This window comes from Thermobia domestica, chromosome 2 (assembly GCF_964235325.1).
Source record: "Thermobia domestica chromosome 2, izTheDome1.hap1.1, whole genome shotgun sequence".
Taxonomy (NCBI): domain Eukaryota; kingdom Metazoa; phylum Arthropoda; class Insecta; order Zygentoma; family Lepismatidae; genus Thermobia; species Thermobia domestica.
The window spans coordinates 180,041,165-180,058,896 of NC_137455.1; the positions used below are offsets into that span (position 1 = coordinate 180,041,165).

The window sequence follows — 17,732 nt, forward strand, 5'->3', positions numbered from 1 at the left end:
GAGACCGACACAACAATTGTAACGCACACTCCAGCCACTTATTGATAATCTCATACTGATTAACTCTTTTTCTCGTCGAATTTCACATGGGTACATATATCACTGGACAACAAATTTTAACTTTTTTCATGCTTCGGAGAACGAAAGTACATTTTCCTATGCAAATGAAAATGCTGAATACGAAAATGAAAATAAAAATGCTGAATTGGTTAGAGCTTAAGTGTAATCGACAGAAAAAATGTTATGTAGTGTTGACACTTTTAGATTCTTGAATTTTCTATTTGGCCTTTCACTTAAGCTTCAGCTTCACTATTGCTTCAATTCTGTTCACCCGAGTATCGTGGTTCATATGTCATTCGCTTCAGAATAAACCAAGCTTGCAAATGGTACTACGTGCATGTGGATATGATGTATAAGAGGAGGGAAATTTAATGTAAAATTGGGAATTTCCCGTTCAAAAATCCCTCTTTTCAAATGTAGCACCACCTGATACGGTCGTGGCTAAAGGTACCTAAATATAATACACCTTTAAAACTACTGTAGTTTATACGTAATGTATGCGCAAAGTTTCATTGTAATATCTACAATAGTTGTGAGTGAAAAAAATATTTCTCAGTTCTGCTTGACAATACTAAATTTCATATCGGGAAAAGTGAGATACAAAATAAAAAGAATTCAAACAGTACTATTTATTTGAGTATCATGATTAGAGAGCGGATTTTATGGTGCAGCACATTTTCTAAAAATGTAGTTGTTAAAAACCAAAGTTCAAAATATGTATTTCCGGTCATAAAACGAACTGAAATGAACGCAGTTTGTTGCAACTTTTTCGTGAATGTTGCATCTTTTTTGCTCAATTAATAAAATTTCCCCCTTGTAAGACGTATCAGGGATTTTTGTTTGGTGAAGGCTAATATTAATGATTTGAATCCGAAATTAATTAAATCGGATTTCGAGCTAGCAGCAATAACATCTCGAAGAACACTATCCCAGCAGGAAACGCGCACGTGGGTGTAATTTCCATTTCAATCAGTGTTTGTGGAGGAAGCTTAAGGAATTGGAACTTATAAATGACTATATATCAGTTCCAGAGGTGAGGCTCTGTCTCAGAATGTGTTCTGCCCTAGCATTATGTGTTACTGTTATGTGTTTATCTCTATGTACTAATTGAACTCTATTATAAATCATGAAAATAAATTACTAATTCACTGAACGTTAATTTTGACTTTCTCTCTTATACTTATTTAAAGCTAGATCTGACCAAAAATCCCTAAATCTGTGTGCAAAATAAGTGACTTGTGATAAATCACTCCACAAACAAGTTGCTCTTTGGATAATTCCGTAATGCTTTCTAGTAATTAGAAATATCTTAATATGTTGAAAACGAAGAAAGATGAATATTTTAACTTTATATATATATAAAGTTCCCTTTTAATATCATGGCCAGGCGTTTGACCAATTACAGATAAGGATTGGTTTACATTTTTTTCAGTTTGGCCAATTACAAACAAGGATTTGCTTACATCTTTCGGATATATCTACCATGTATTCTAGTAAATGTTTTTTTTTTAAACTTTTCTGTATAAGTTAACCTTGTATTTGGGTTTACATGTTCTTAGTGTTCTGAGAAAGGTTTGTATGTATGCTGAGTTATTTATGGTTTTATATTCTGAAAAAAAAAATACTCTGATTTTATAATGCTAAAAAGCTCTGAATCCCCTGAAAAAGTCATGTTATTCTCCCCTAGAACAACTTGCTGGCTACACCAATGTTACAAAATTTGGTCTTTGTATAGCAGTTGATACTGTGTGCTTATCCTTTAACTGAACACCCGATTCTCCTCTCCCAGCTTGGAGAATAAGAAATTGATATACGTTAGAGCGTATGATAATAATTGTGTGTGTGTGTACTTGGCACAGAGTTTGTTCCAAAGAACATAAAAGCGTCAATAAGAAATTAAAACTATATAAAATGAAAGTGATAAAACATAACTTACATGGATATTACAAATGGCGCCTCTTTGCCTGTCTCTTGTATTGTGGTTCTGGAACATCTCTAACGATTGTCCAGCAACAATCGGCAAGCGCACACTTGCTTCAGTGGCCCTGATATCGTTTCGCCACTATAGATAGATACGTTCCCCGTGTTCATCAACAGCTGCTCCGCAATTTTCTAGGAAGAATCTATGTAAAAGTGCAACAATTGCATTTTTAGTGACATTATTCCCCATTGCTTGGTAGAAGATATTAGGCGCTCTACTATTTCCTTATAGTTCTGAGGCGGCTCGTTTTCCAAAATATTCTAACCAATTTTCGGACAGAATCTTTTGCAATCCTCTCCTTATCTTCTAACACTGCATCAAATTCAGGATCATTGAGGAGTTAGCGAATTTGATAAGGATTCCGTACCTAACTTGAGAGAATAAGGATTCCCTACCTAACTTTAGTTTCAGCAATTTGTGGAAGTTTACGCATAATATATTCGAAGAATAGTTTTCTATGCGTCTATGAATAGCCGTCATTCATTGGGATTATCTTCTGTGTTAGTTTACACATAAGACCAGTTACACTGTTACAATATACTATGTCATTTTCCACTGAAAATACTGTTCCAGGGGATTCTGACGTGTTCAAAACACGGACACTTTTAGATCTTCAGAATAAGCTCCCCACTGCTTGAGTCTGGATGCCAGTAGTTCTGCGCCACTTCTTGACAACCCCAGGTAATTTAATTCAGGTTGAGTATCATATGGCGAATAGATAATGATATGTTGGTTAGTGTGAAGTCAGTATTGGTGGAAGACAATGAATCTGCAGCAAAATTTGACAGACTGGGTCAATTGTGTCCGCCTTGTGGTCTTCATCGGATGAAACACTGGAGTAAAGTACGGGAGATTGTGGAACCTTTATTTCTTCAGAATGTGGCGCAGTGACGAACATCTCAAGGAATATTTGGATAAGTTGTAGTCCACTTTAACTTTTTTTTTGGACAGGCCTTTAGTTGGAGGAACTATGCAAAAATAGCAGTTTGAAGTATGATCTGTCGGCTCGCTCCATATCTTTGAAACTGTAAATGGCATGCATGGCCTTCTTCCATGTAACCAGTCCAGCAAGTTTGTAAAACAAGTATTACAAGAAATATGTGATGCCCACTTCTTGTCCATATCTCCCACTTTACAACCAAAGTACAAGTGATAAGCTTTCTTTATGATAGGCGTGAAATTTCACTTTTCGTTTCACTTCGTTAAAAAAACAACAATTTGTCTGCACTGTGAACACATTTACGCGACATGTTTCTGCTCAGTACAGTCATAGAACGATAAATAATAATAATAATAATAATAATAATAATAATAATAATAATAATAATAATAATAATAATCAGAATCAGAATCAGAATCAGCAGTACACACTCCTCAATATCTCATCACGACGACGTCCGGGATAGCAAATTGTAACTACAAAACACCCTTACACAACACGTTTTCTCTGGCAAACTCTTCAAAACGAACTAAACTGTGATGTGGTTGATGTTTCTTTGTCAGCGATGAAGTGCGAGCAATAAGGATAGCCAGAAACGTACGGAGGAATTTATTTCGGGAGGAGTCCTAAGCTTTTCGGGGGTCCAAACATAATTTGAGGGAAAATTATATTAAAATTCGTAAAATTGACCTGAAATTAAACTAAATTTACAAAAAGTAGGAATTTCGGGGTTCAAGGCCCACCCACTGCGTACATTCCTGAGGATACCAATGTCATCCTGAGGATACCAACTAACCGTCAAACAACGAATGTTTATTGAAATAAACAGACAGCTCCTGTTGCCACGAACCCTTAATTTGCCAACTGGAGTACATCCGGTGATAACGTCTTAAGAATTGGTTACTTTTATCTCCGAAGCATTTTCACTGTTGACCAGTGTATTCTAATTTTCGCACCTCTGTGTATTTTCGTTTCTGTTGTTCATTGTCTACCTTTTCTCACACTCTTTTAGTCTGTTACCATCACGAATTCCACCTCCCACAAACACATAGGAGCTGGTTCTTCGTTTTTCCCTGTGTATAACATCCTGAAAACCATGTATCTTTTAACTTTTACATATGACAGAATAAATTTGTTAAGTTGATGTATGTGCAAAATAATACTACTGCAATAGTGTAACAAAGAAAAACAACCATATAGAAAGAAATTTAAGTGAATGAATCACACATACATACTCTTTTTGTAGAATAGTTTTTATTAGTAAAAAGTGTAAATAATGATTTACAATTTAGCTTTTTTGAAATTTGTAAAACTAAAGTTAGGATTTCATGTCTCACTTATTTTCTGTGCCATTATCAAAGAGTAAAATATATGTAAATATTCATATTTAGGCCAATCTACATCTTTTAAAAAAATCATTATTAAAATTCTGCAGCTGCACTATTGTCTTATGCACGGTTTTCAGTTACTACTAAAAAGCAGTATTATTAATTAGCACTTATATAAATTTATATATACGTAATTCTTTTACAGCAATGTTGCATAGAAAATAAAAGAAATTTGAATATTTGGTAATAATATAACACTTAACGCTACAGGTATGACACTATACACTTAATTATGCTGTGAAATGTCTCCGAAAAAAAAATCTTAACAGTTTTTACAGGCACTTCTTTTATGAATATATTATATTTTTATAACCATATTTTGGACCTCGTCCTTGGTAATTACAAGGAAACTTCCTTCCGTTATTCACAAATTAGGCATGTTTTGTATAGGCGGAGAGAAATATTCAAGGTTTCTTTGTCCTGATTGGACTCTCCCCTCCAGCTTCGTTTCCTCATCTCCGCCCAGATTATTTGTGAGCTGTAAAACTATTTGCGACTTTGTGCAAAATCACTGAGAGCAAACTGAATGAAGTTTTAAAATGTTGAACTAATAAGTTTGCTATTTGTAGTCAAGAGATGTCAATTACTACTTTCCGTTGTGTTAAAAAGAAAGCATTAATTAGCAAACAAAACAAAGTTCTTGCCAATTAAGCCATACGTATAATAATTTTCTCTCTTGTATCTTACGTTTATGATACTGCGATTCCCGTACATTTTTTTGTTGTTATTAATGATGTGTTAATTACGTAGTTTGTAATTTAAGTTATCAATTCTGTTATTTAATAAATCTCAGTGACCACTAAACTTGTCGATTTTCACTCCGGTTTGTACGTGAGCATTTGCATCCGATTCTGTTTTATCTTCCTTGGCCGACGGATCTTCAACTTCGTTCCATCTTACAGGATATGTTAACTGGTTCCCTTTGTCCCATGTATACAATTCCTAGAAGAAAGAAAGAAAGAATAATTTCATTATTGTTGTTGTTCAAGAAACATAAAACTGGATGGGTACAAATACTTACATGGATAAAAAAAATATATAATGCAAATTTACTTGTAGGGTCATTTGTTTTACAATAAACCTAAATTGTATAGTTCTGGTCACAAAAAGAGAAACTGGCTTCCATAGACTAAGTTCGATCAAATGACTGTAGATCCTTGGGAATTTCCTTTAGGTTTGCCTTTCCACCTTGCATTTCTGCGACAGTCAGGTGTGTAAATTGAACAATAATATTGCAGTATGCATATGATAATTTAGTTGTAGGCAAACAAAATAGGTACAATAGGGAAAATGGCGGTAATTTTAAGTCGCAAATGTGATATATTATTTATATTTTTAATCTAGGGTGATGAAATAAGTAATGGAAGTAGGGAAAATATCGTAATCACAAACAGATTACAATTATTGACCATTTGCTTCACACAATTTACTAATTGTTTCACTGTCAATTCGATTGTCCCCAAAACACATCTTTGTCCAGTTATCTTCCTTGGAGCCAAAACTAGGAGTAATTTATGAAAAACCTACTGAAGTCAACAGGGTAAAAACCAGCAGATGGAAGATATAACACACGTCGTTGCACGCGAAACATGTAGATTTTTCATTATGAAGCAACCAAATAAATCAATTTGACGTGCATATTTCTCGGGAAGTGCAAGAAGACGAGCTAGAAACCAGAGTTTGGACTTAATGTAAATATCCAAATATTGAATGCGTTGAACTACAATAAAAGTATGTAAGTAGCTCGTTGCTAAGTTCATACGCAGAACTTTGCGTAATGGCTGCCAAATATGGTTGTAAGAAGAGTGGAACGGAACCTGAAATCGGACGTCTAAAATGACTCTGTGTGTGTGGGTGTATGTGTGTCGTGCAAATCAGGGAAGGTAAAACGTCCCTGGGAACAAGGTCTGAAAGTTATTGACCATCAAAAGAGACGTTTTGTGCAGATTCAGTTGCAAACCACTCGCTAGGGAAAAGCTTCACACTTTTCATAACGTTGAAACAAGTTAAGAAGAGGTGGTGCAGAGAAGCGTTAAATCGTCCATATACGAAATGGCTATTAATTGATGAAAACTACGGAGAACCGCTGCAGGGGGTGCTGGAAACTATGAAGTAAAGGATATAGCGTAAGACAAAATAATATACAAGAGAGAGCGCAATCTTGTCGGACTACTTTATGAATAGCGAAAAGTGGGAGAAGATAGTAATTGATTTGTAATTGGGAAGTACCATCATGATAAAGTAGTGCAAAATGGTGAGTATCTGAGGAGGGAAGTGATAAACTTGTAACACCTTAAGCAAATAATGGTACTGTTCTGTATCGTTAGACTAATTAATATATGTTCAAACGAATCCCAAAGTAAGGTCCAAGTAGGAAAATGATTGTCCACGGGCTCTCACGTCAAGAATTGCCTGAAACAAGAAGATGCTGTTACCATTATTATTTAATGTTATTCTGAAGTACGTATAAGGAAAATCAAAGAGATGAAACAGGGTCTAGAGCTTAATGGTATTCACCAGATTATGGCATATGCTGATAATGTAAATTTATTACAGAATGATAGGAGAACAGTGGAGAGAAATGTAGAGGTTTTAATTAACGCTTCCAGGGACACGGGTTTAGAAGAAAATACAGAGAAAACTAAATACATGAAAGTTCGTCGGGATAATAATACTGCAATACTTTTGATAAAGTGAATACTTTCAAATGTCTAGGATCAATATTAACAGACCAAAACTATATTCAAGAAGAAATTAAAATGTCGACTAAAAGCAGGAATTCATGTTATTATTCAGTTCAAAATCTTTTGTCGTCGCGAATTCTGTCGAGGAACTTGAAGCTTAAAACATAAAATGATAATCATGCTTGTTGTGTTGTATGGTTGCGAAACATAGTCTCTTAATCAGAGAAGAACGTAGACTGAACGTATTTGAGAAGAAAATCCTGAAACCAATATCCGGACTCAAGAGGAACGGGAATGGGGAATGGTAGAAATGCCATAACGAGGAACTGCATAATTTATACCGTTTACTAAATATTGTTAAGGTAATTAAGTCTAGAAGGCTGAGGTGGGCAGATTTTGTAGCCAGGATAGAAGAAAATAGGAACATTTTCAAAGTTTTGGCTGGAAATCCAATCGGGAAACGACCGTTAGGATGACCTAGGTGCAGATCGGAGGATAATATTAAGATGGATTCACAGAAATAGGAATTTAAAGTAGAAACTGAATCCAATTGCCTAAGGACAGAAGTCAATGGAGATATTTTGTGAATGCGAGATTGAATGTTTGGGCTCCATAGTCCATAGAGTTAGTTAGTTAGTAGCACTGTGTCGAGGGTGTTTCGAAAATTGCATACAAGAACTCCTACAGGAAGAGATAGAAATCAGGCATAAGAAAGGAAGTCGCGAATGGTCGCAAGCGAGGTGTGAATGTTATGGGAGGAATGTAACGTCGTTTAAGTGGATCAGATGTACAGAAATATAACCTATTTAATATTATATAGTAAAAGTTCGGTAAAAAATTGTAATCTGTGTTCAGAAGCATGATCGGGCGATAGTTCTCCACGTTTGATATATTGCCACCTTTGAGTAGTAAAATAATAATGTCAGCATGTTGATAGACTGGGAACCTTGCAATAGGTAGTTGAATAATCCACGGAGTATTGGATCGATCAGTATAAAAATAGTGAGAAAAAGTGATACGTGATATCATCTTTCCTGGGAGTCGTACTTCGTTTAACTTGGTAGACGATTGTCTGTATTTTAGAGATGAGCGAAACTAAAGAGGTGCAGTATTGTGCGGATCAACAGGATGGGATATTGATAAGGAAAAAGGGTGATACTAATGTATTGCCTGCGAGTAATGAATACAACGCCGTCTAATACTCCTGAAAATACTCGTACGGCGCATCTTTAACAGTGAGCTATTGTCCAGCCGAGGTGGAGACATGAGAGATAAACTGATGTTGTTGGAGATTGAGACGTTTCATATTATGGTGCAAAGACAAAGGTTCAGAGGCAAGTCTGTCAGCCGTCCTATTGTCGATGTGAACGCTGAGGGATTGGATATGTTGCATTTGTTTCAATTGGCGTTTAACATGTTTGATCCTAGCCATATTGGAAACGCTACTTGGTTAGTTCCACAGTTCACATAAGACAGTATATAGAAATTCATGCATCTCATGATAATTTTGATCCCATGTTTTGAAACAAAGTGTAAACTTGAGGTTTAAAATTTAGTAACACTACATATTAATATTGGGATAGATTGTGCAAGCACGTAGCCAACAGATTGAATGGCTCGCCCTGACGGGGAAAGGTGTGCATGAGTGGCGTTGTTCTGTAATAGAATGGAAGAAAAATTTCCCTTCTAAGGAGATCTGAGCGACGTAACGATCTACGTTCAACTTTTTGGACTTAGTCCCGGGTAGGCAATCGCACTTTTTGTGACCAGAGCGGTAGAAATAATTATACAAGTACAATTACGTCTGTACTTTATCGATAATGGTTGCTAAATAAGTTACGAATAAAAGTAGCTAATTAAGTCCTGTGTCACTGCAGACATCAATGTTTCTTACTTCTTGTCTTTACGTACAACTTTTTAAAATAAACTTGTAAGAATACTTAAAAGAAAAAGACAAAATTCCCCTTAGGGATTATATTTCACAGATTCCCATTCTATTTGCAGTATGATTTTGGAAATCAGATAAAAGGCAGAAAATCTTTAACTTTTTTCTACATTCTTAGCCATCGAATTTCGAAATATCTGTCTTTCCCAAAGCTTTGGTTTAAAAACATTTGTATAAAATTTCAAGTTCCAAAATCAAACATCTCAGAGGTTTGTTGATCAGCAACTCTGGTGTAATGATAATAAGAATAAAGTTGTAATAATAGCTTTTTTCTCGTCTCGAGAAGTATATTTGTTTCTATTATAGAGCTTTGTTTCGCCTTGTATTTTTTCACACAAAAATTATGAGTTGTTTCGTGAGGAACAAATATATTCTGGTTTGACAATATATTTGAATGATGTTAGACTGATACAACGGAATGATTATCGTTGTATAATGTTTCTCTCCTAACCGAGTCGTAAGCCTTTCTGAAATCAATAAATAGTTGATGTACCGGGGTATTGTATTCCCACTTCTTTTCGAGTATTTGGCAAATGGTAAATATTTGGTCGATAGTTGATCGATTTCGTCTAAATCCGCACTGATAATCTCCAATAATTTCATCTGCGTATGGGGTCAATCTTGCTAACAGAATATTTGAAAGGATTTTATAGGATGTTGACAGAAGAGAAATGCCTCGATAATTATTACAGTCAGTTTTGTCGCCTTTCTTGTGAATTGGAACAATGATTGACTCTTTCCACTCTTGTGGCAATTCTTCCTTGTTCCAGATAAGGAGAATGAGTTTGTGTATCTTGTTCCACAATTTTTCGCCTCCAGCTAAAATTAACTCAGCCGGAATTTCTTGAGTGCAATATTATAATACTAATTCTATTTAAGTAGCAGTAGTGTATCGTGGTTTGCAGAAGCAGTGCTTGCAATATTAAAGGTCTGTGCGATCCGGTGTCCCCCTTTCTAGACACTCTTGAGTCTTATCGAAATAATATTCAGAAAATATAAAGTGAAAAGTCTCATTAAGCTCTATTTGTATATTTATTGATTTAAGTACATTTTATGATTTAAGTGCATCCTGACTAAATATATAGGCTATTTCCTTCTTTTTAAAAATAAACAAAATGAACAATCACTCTCAATGTACGTATATATACTATTTATGTACAAAACTTCTATATCGATGTTATTGAACAAGAAATAAATAAAACATAGCATGTGCTGTAAGACATGAATCGTGGAAACAGAGAGAAATATATTAGTTTAAGACCCAAATATATGCTCGTAGGAAAAGTAGAAGGATGATAATTCAAACATTGCCGCAGATCCTAGGGGGCTTGCCCACCAAGTTTTCATGTGCACTCATATATTTGGATACATTTGGTTGGATCATTGTTTGAAAATTCAACAACAAAACACATGCCTGAACACATGAGCGTCAGCAGCAGGGACAAAACGGGAAAATTTCTCTCCGTTGGATTAGCGATAAGGGTTTGGTTTTTCAAAACACATGTTAACATATATTAGATATGCTTATTCACACATTACAGTATTTCATATATTTACTAGTTAATGAAATTATGCAATAGGAGTAAATAATTGTTCCTTTACACGATGTACCATATGCATTAAGACATACGTGTATTCACAACTTCACTTTGGCTCGGCCTTTTGTCCCTTTCCATGAAAAAAAAAAAATCCTGTGTACGTTTGTGCCCTCTCAAAGTTATAAAGAAATCGGCGCCGTTGATTTCAAGTGAATGATGATGAAATGAAGATAACGGAGAATCTGGAGTGCTGTCTATCAAAAAATAATTTGGACTAAAGCTGAACCAGGTAATCCTCGCTCCCTCGCTTAGCTGTCTACCACTAAGTCATTGTTACCTTCTCCGACACACAGAAAATGTAGAGACAACAAATATAATAGAATTGAGAGAGCTGTTGAATTTGCTCTTCCTCAATTATTATTTTAATAAATCAATTGCTATAGAATTAATTACCATTAAAACAAGAATGCAGGATAAGGTACGAACATTTAACGTCGCACAATATGCCATTCGACTCAAAAGGACAATAAAATGCAAATGGATGATAATGAAATATTCCGTGGAACGATGTTAAAGTGGGAAGAAACTGTAAAAAGATTGGAAATTCGTTGGGGCAAAATATTTATGGCATGGAATAGAATCAACAATACTCATCTAGAGATCACAATAAAACATACAGAACTAAGGTATAAAATTTCACAATGGTATACGCTTGTTGAGATTGTTTCCATTTCAAGTTATTCTATTTGTTCACTAGAATTACACTGAGTTTTATAAATAGCATTTTTCGTCAATCACACACTTCAATTACGATGCTCTTATTTTTCCATACTTTATGGATGTTGCGGATATTGAAGATTTGTGACAGAGAGAGGTATCAACTAATGAAGATAATATATATAAGAAGGCAATTCATTACATGCTACAAAATAGAATACGAATTAGGATACGAATACTACTATAGAAACGAATTAATCCCAATCATGTTTGCAACTTCTAAAACAATCAAATCGGGAGTAAAAGTAAATATTAGATGGAAACATTGAGAAAAGAGTCAATGATTGAGAGCACTTTGAGTGACGGTAGATCAGAGTTTCAGTTAAAGGAATATCTTTCCCCCCACATTTGGTTCCTCTTCACCATCTCCCCCATTTTCACATAACAGAGCGCATCGAACTAGTTTCGACCCAGTGGTTATTGGATTCCACTCTGTATTCTCTCTCTCTCTCTTTAACTTGCCGAAAATGTTTTAGGTTATCGATTTCCAAAATTGGCTAAACCATCTGAGTGATTGTTTGAGTGAACTCGCTAGTTGTCTTCTCTTGTAAATGCTCAGATCCATAAATGCATTTCTTTTCAAACATGCTGACATCCCATTATGTCAAACAAGGGTTCTTCTGGAAGAAAACTAACGCACAAAAAAAAGGTATTTAAAAAGTAATTCGTGGAAGGAAAAAGAAGAAACAAAGTGAAGGCAAAAAAGTTGTTGAAATATTGATAAAACACGAATTCTTTGTTCATTGTCATTGAACTTGAATGATGAAATTCACTGCTACAGGACATGTTTTTCACTTCTCTGGCACATTATTTTGCTTAATGCTATGTGCTTTTAATTTATTTGGCGTAAATAAATTATACGTTGAAAACTAACATGAGATAGATAAAAAAAAAACATTAAAATATGCATAACGACTGAGAATATGTTAATTGCGTCAAATGAGCTTTCTAGTGGACAAACACCGTGTACGGGGTTTTCCGAGGTTCTCCCGTTTCCCCCTACTCTTTTAATTCCATTATTTAATTCATTTCTCATTGTCCCCGTCTTCTTTAGCCTAGTCGACATAAGTGTGGGACGTAAAACTTAACGATTTCATTTTCTTTTATTTGAGAATATGTTAAATGCCTACATTCTCCACACGCTTGTCAGTACATCCTATGTAGTCAGAGTGATTCATTGACTTAGACTCATTAATATTTATTAGTGTTTCAATTATACTCGCATTCAAGTTTTCTTATAAAACGTTTTGTCCCGGGCAGGAGGTGGCCATTTCAAAACACGTAGGAGTTGTAATAGGACACTATTTGTTAAAGGACGTACACGATATGTAATGATAATTTATATTATATTATATTTATAGCTCTGTTGGGGGGGGGAGGAGTGAAGTGGGAGGGTTTGTCTGAAAGGAACACTGCTCGCATTTCAAAGCGTTACTTCTTGGGGTTTATCCATACAAGAAGGAAGTTATATCGGCCTGACCCCGCCAAAAATACCTCTCTCCGGTTTTGGAATCTCTACTAGTTTTTTCATTTTTAAAGTATTCTTTAAATTCTGTTGTGAGGCACAAATATTATGAGGAAAATAATAAATAAACCATTCTTTAATCATATATCATTATAAGTCTTACACATATGATTATTGAACTTAATTTTAAGTATTTTATTCAGCACAAAGAATTCATGAAGCTAGTCAAGTAGTGGAAAAGAATTGATGTGGCTAACATTGATCAACCTATTTATTCAAATTAAATTTCTCTGTTGATTCTGTAAAAATCATTCTGTTACCAACCTATTCACATATATACTTATTAACATTGTAATTTGACATGGATACAAAAACTAAGTAATAGCGAAAAAACTAAATAGTATTTATTCCTCGTATGTTTATAATAATCTATTAACTTGTAAAATAGAGACACGATAATATCGTCATGAATTATTAAAATTCAAGTATGCATTTTTATTTTGATCATTTCAAGAAGCAAGTAAATAATTCGTTCGACCATTCATTTACAACCCCATGATGTAGATGTACTGTTTGATGTGGAATCTGAACCCTACTATCCCATGACGACAACGTGTTTTACTAACCATATAGGCCTATCTACGAGAAAGCTTCAAAATGTTTGCAACGTTTTGCAGTCTATCGGGACCCGAATTTACTGAACCCCCGGTGAGTATTCCCTGCTTTAAACCTACCCTACATGACTTGACTATTGATTCAAATCTACGATAATTATATAATCTTCAGATTAATAAAAGCAATATAAATTTATGATTATGTTTTTCTTTGTAAATTATGTATAAAATTTTATTTATTGATTACTGTTCTCTACTTACACGTATTGGCTTGAATTTCAATTCTAACAATATGTCGCTAATAGATAGCACTATTGTCTGCAACGACGCTTGTAGATGCCGTTACCTGCGGTCAGTGGTGGATCTAGCCTGCGGTAGTTTTTTAAGTGACAAAAATAGTTTTCTACCAATAGAAGTTCACAAGATACTTCTAGGACAACATTAATATTGTTTCGTATATTCAACATTTATTTTCTGTGACAATTTCTAACTTGAATGTTAATTACAACCTTTGCCATACATAAAAAAGCGCAATGTCTTGTTACTAATCTGATTAGCTACCTCACCTGTAAATTATTACATTTTTTATTAATTGCATACATTATGTCTAACTGTAACTGGTGAAAGGAATTATTCATTTTTTATTTCTAGTTCTCTGTTAACGAAGCGCTTCAACTGATTTCAAATTAAAATGATTTGCCTATTATAATAAGGCTTTGATATACCTATAGGTAAGCTTATGATATATAGATATATAGGTAAGCTTATGATATATAGATATATAGGTAAGCTTATGATATATAGATATATAGGTAAGCTTATGATATACCTATCATAGTCTGGGTTCTGGCTGCCCCCCAGTTCTTATATTCTAGATCCGCCTCTGCCTTTGGTATCGCTTTAAAGCAACATAATGCTATGTATAGTGAAGTAAGTGTTTGAATAATAGTATAAAGTGTATCACCACCCGGAAGTCAGTACATATTTTAGCTCATTCCCGTAACCACTCGCAATGAAACGTTACATATAAATATTGTACTATAAGATAGAATTATGTTTCAGCTACAACACGACACTGATTCATTTGGTTGTGTCTTCTGATATCGAAAAAAGTAACAAATAAAAGAAAAAAAAACTTGATCCATTTTACAATGAGCACACAAGATGGCACTTAGTGTTAGAACTTACTAGAAGTGCTCAGTTTTATGAAATGTTTATTTGTATGTGTAAAGTATTTTAAAGTAACTATGTTATTACGAAATATATATATTGTTTCACCGTTTTTCGTGTTATGTTTTACATTTTATTTAAATATTAAATTACATTTAAGGAAATAGATTTTGAGAAGAAACTTGCTCAGAACACCATAATGCGTTGTTGCCAAATTTGTACGTTTACTGTGGTAATCACAATAAGAAAATTCCTGAATTTTAGCGTTGCAGTTCGAGAAGCGGAACTTAGCTGTCAATTGCGGTAAGGGTCAAAAACTAATTTCTCCAGTAAGTATCCAAGCAGAGTTCCACGATTACTTCCTTAATTATCTGGTATCAGTAAACACTCAACACTATCTGGCAACGCCGCATTATTCAAGCAGCGTTTAGCATAGCACCGAGAACACATAGTGATCCACCATGATGGTATGGAGTTTCTGGTGGTTGGTGAGCAAATCTAAATAAAATACATTACATGTAAACAATTAAAGCTTTTAATTAAACTCGATTTTAACCTATACTGTTCGACGGCCCGAAGTATAAGGATCTTTAAAGAGATAAGTTGAAGACAGAAAACATTACAATTCTTCACACACTGATTAATACAAAATTTTGTGCACTTAATAAATAATGTGTTCGAGTATATAAAAACACTGAAAATATTGATAAAAATTTATTTGCATTAAAATCCTGTAGGTGTAAGAACAAAGTTAAAGACCAGTAAATTGTATTTATTTAGTTCTAAAATAATAATTTAAAAAATGATAGTGTAGTTAGTTAAGTTTCTAGTAGCTAGGCGATCACATATGCTGTAATAAATGTGTTATTAGGATTTAACTTTCTGTTAAATAAATTATACGTTATAAGATCCTAGATCCTGATTTATTAATAGAACTCGGATTCAATTTGTCTATATAAGTCAAATATAGCAACGTTAAGTAAAGTTATGCTGTTAGGTATTGGAGTTGATTTGTAATGCCAGAACTTCTTTATAGTGAAAACGAAGATTGTACGAAGTACAAGGTTCAAGCACTTCTTGATTGGATTTTGTTGTGGTGCCATCACAGAAAGCCATTATTAGCTTGTTTATATTCATAACTGCAAATGATGGCAGGTGAATTTTAAGTATTCTTTTCGTTTCTTCTACGCTACGCTTGGTGTGTTAATAATTGAGTTTCAAGAGTTATCACGACTCTTCAGCAGCAACTTTAATTAGCGACTGCCGATATATATATATATATAAAGTTTGACCTAGATTTTTCTTTTTATTCTTAACAATATACTTGAAACGACACGTAGTTTTTGAAAAAGAAAAAGTTCGTGCAAATTAGAAAAGACATAGTTGGAATGTTGTGTTATTCCGTCTCATTATTTCTGTTATTATTAGTATTGGGGATAAACTTCTATAATTCTTAAGCCTCCACGTTCCATGTTGACGAAAATAGATTTTTAGTGCATTTTGAAAAATCAAGCTAATTCGGTCTCTTGCTCCTAATTACCTGGGTAATATCAACCACAAGCAAAAATCTAATTGGAAAGGTTCAAAGAAAGCACATGCCACTCTTCATAAAAAATTGAAAACATTTTTTTTTTTTTTTTAAAGATAGGGTTAATTCAACTCTTTCTGCAGATTGATTTAAACTTCAAGTGATAAGTTTCATTGGGAACATTCAAGTAAAATATATTTGCTTCAAAAAAATTGGCTAATTTTTAAGGAAGTTGAAAACAGTTTTTTAAACATGGGGATGAATCTACTGCATAGCTTTGCAGTATTTTCAACTTAGGACCATTTTAACGAAATTTATCGTGGTACTTTTTTTTTAAAAAAAAAAAAAAAAAAAGCTTGGTAACTCTACTCCTTATTCTCAGTCAATTCCAGTCTCAAACAGTGGGGATAGCCACAAATAAAACGTGTGCTGTATTCATAGGCGGAGTTATCTTGTCCCCCAACTTTTTGACAGAAATAAAAATTCTACCTGTAAGATAATAAAAATAAAAATGCCATGGTTGTTCCCAGGTCTGCCCCCTAGCAGACAATTCCTAACTCCGCTTATGGCTGTATTGCATCAAAATCAAATGAATATATTTTCTTAAGATGTTGGGAATGAGAATTTGACCTCTCTTTCTTGATCAATTTCAACTCTAAACAGTGGTGATAGTGGAAAAGGCTTAAAGATAATATTCGTTACATTGTAAGAAAATAAAACAGTGCTTAAACACTTCTGTAACAGATTTTATGGAGAAAATAAGTCAAAAAAAGCGTTTAAAAAATTGTTCTATGCGTATCTTAAGAAAAATTGGGGCCGCGGTGGCTCAGTGGTAGAGCGTTCACCACTGGTCCATGGGGTCCTTGGTTCGATCCCCGCTCTCGCCAAGTAAGCTTTGTGGTGGACATACACCATGTGCGTGAGTTTCCTCGGGGTCCTTCCGTTTCTTCCCACTTTCTTCATTTCAGCATTTTATTAATTTCTCATCGCCGTCTCCTTTAGCCTAGCCGACAAACCATGGGACGTAAAACTTAAAGATTTTAATTTTACTTCTAAAAAGATCGTTAATTTTCAAAACAGTGTTTTCCAGAACGTATTTGAAACACTTCTTGTCAAACACTTTGAAAACAAAGTTATGACATATTTTGCAACACATCTGGGACATGGAAAATACAGTTTAATAACTTTGGAGTGTACAGCTTGTTTAGAAATTTAGTGATCAAAATCCGGGAGGTGATTCCTTATATCAAACAAAAAAAAAATTTCTAATAAAGATAGGTCGAGAAACGCCTCCTTTCAGAGTTTAGAAAATGCCTCCATCTAAAATGTGAAATATGAAGACGATGTAAAAGGCACTGCGGGGCTTGAAAACTATGGAATTTATCGCAAACGGTTCAAGGAATTACAAGGTTAGATTAGTTTAAATTACTTTAGATTAGTTTAGTTTAGATTAGACAGTTCAGATTAGTTTAGTTTAGATAAGACTCTGCTTCATTTACTATGATGTCAGGACCGAGAATGTGCTTAAGGCACCAAGATAAGGCAACAGAAATGTTTCATAGTCTAATTTACCATGGTCAATGGGTCATATGGTACAATACTGCAAATGGTACAGCTGAACCACGTTCTGCAAAAGGAGTCC

At 34.2% G+C, this 17,732-nt stretch overlaps 1 protein-coding gene across 1 annotated transcript in view; it reads right to left on the reverse strand.

The window, feature by feature from the left end:
* Positions 1 to 4,203: 4,203 nt before the first annotated feature.
* Positions 4,204 to 17,732, reverse strand: part of LOC145677726 (uncharacterized) — a 448,147-nt gene continuing 434,618 nt past the window's right edge. The window contains exon 13 of the mRNA XM_081748121.1: positions 4,204 to 5,311. Within this exon, the coding sequence (XP_081604247.1) occupies positions 5,159 to 5,311 (153 nt within the window). The 3' untranslated portion in view covers positions 4,204 to 5,158. The remainder of the gene's footprint in view (positions 5,312 to 17,732) is intronic.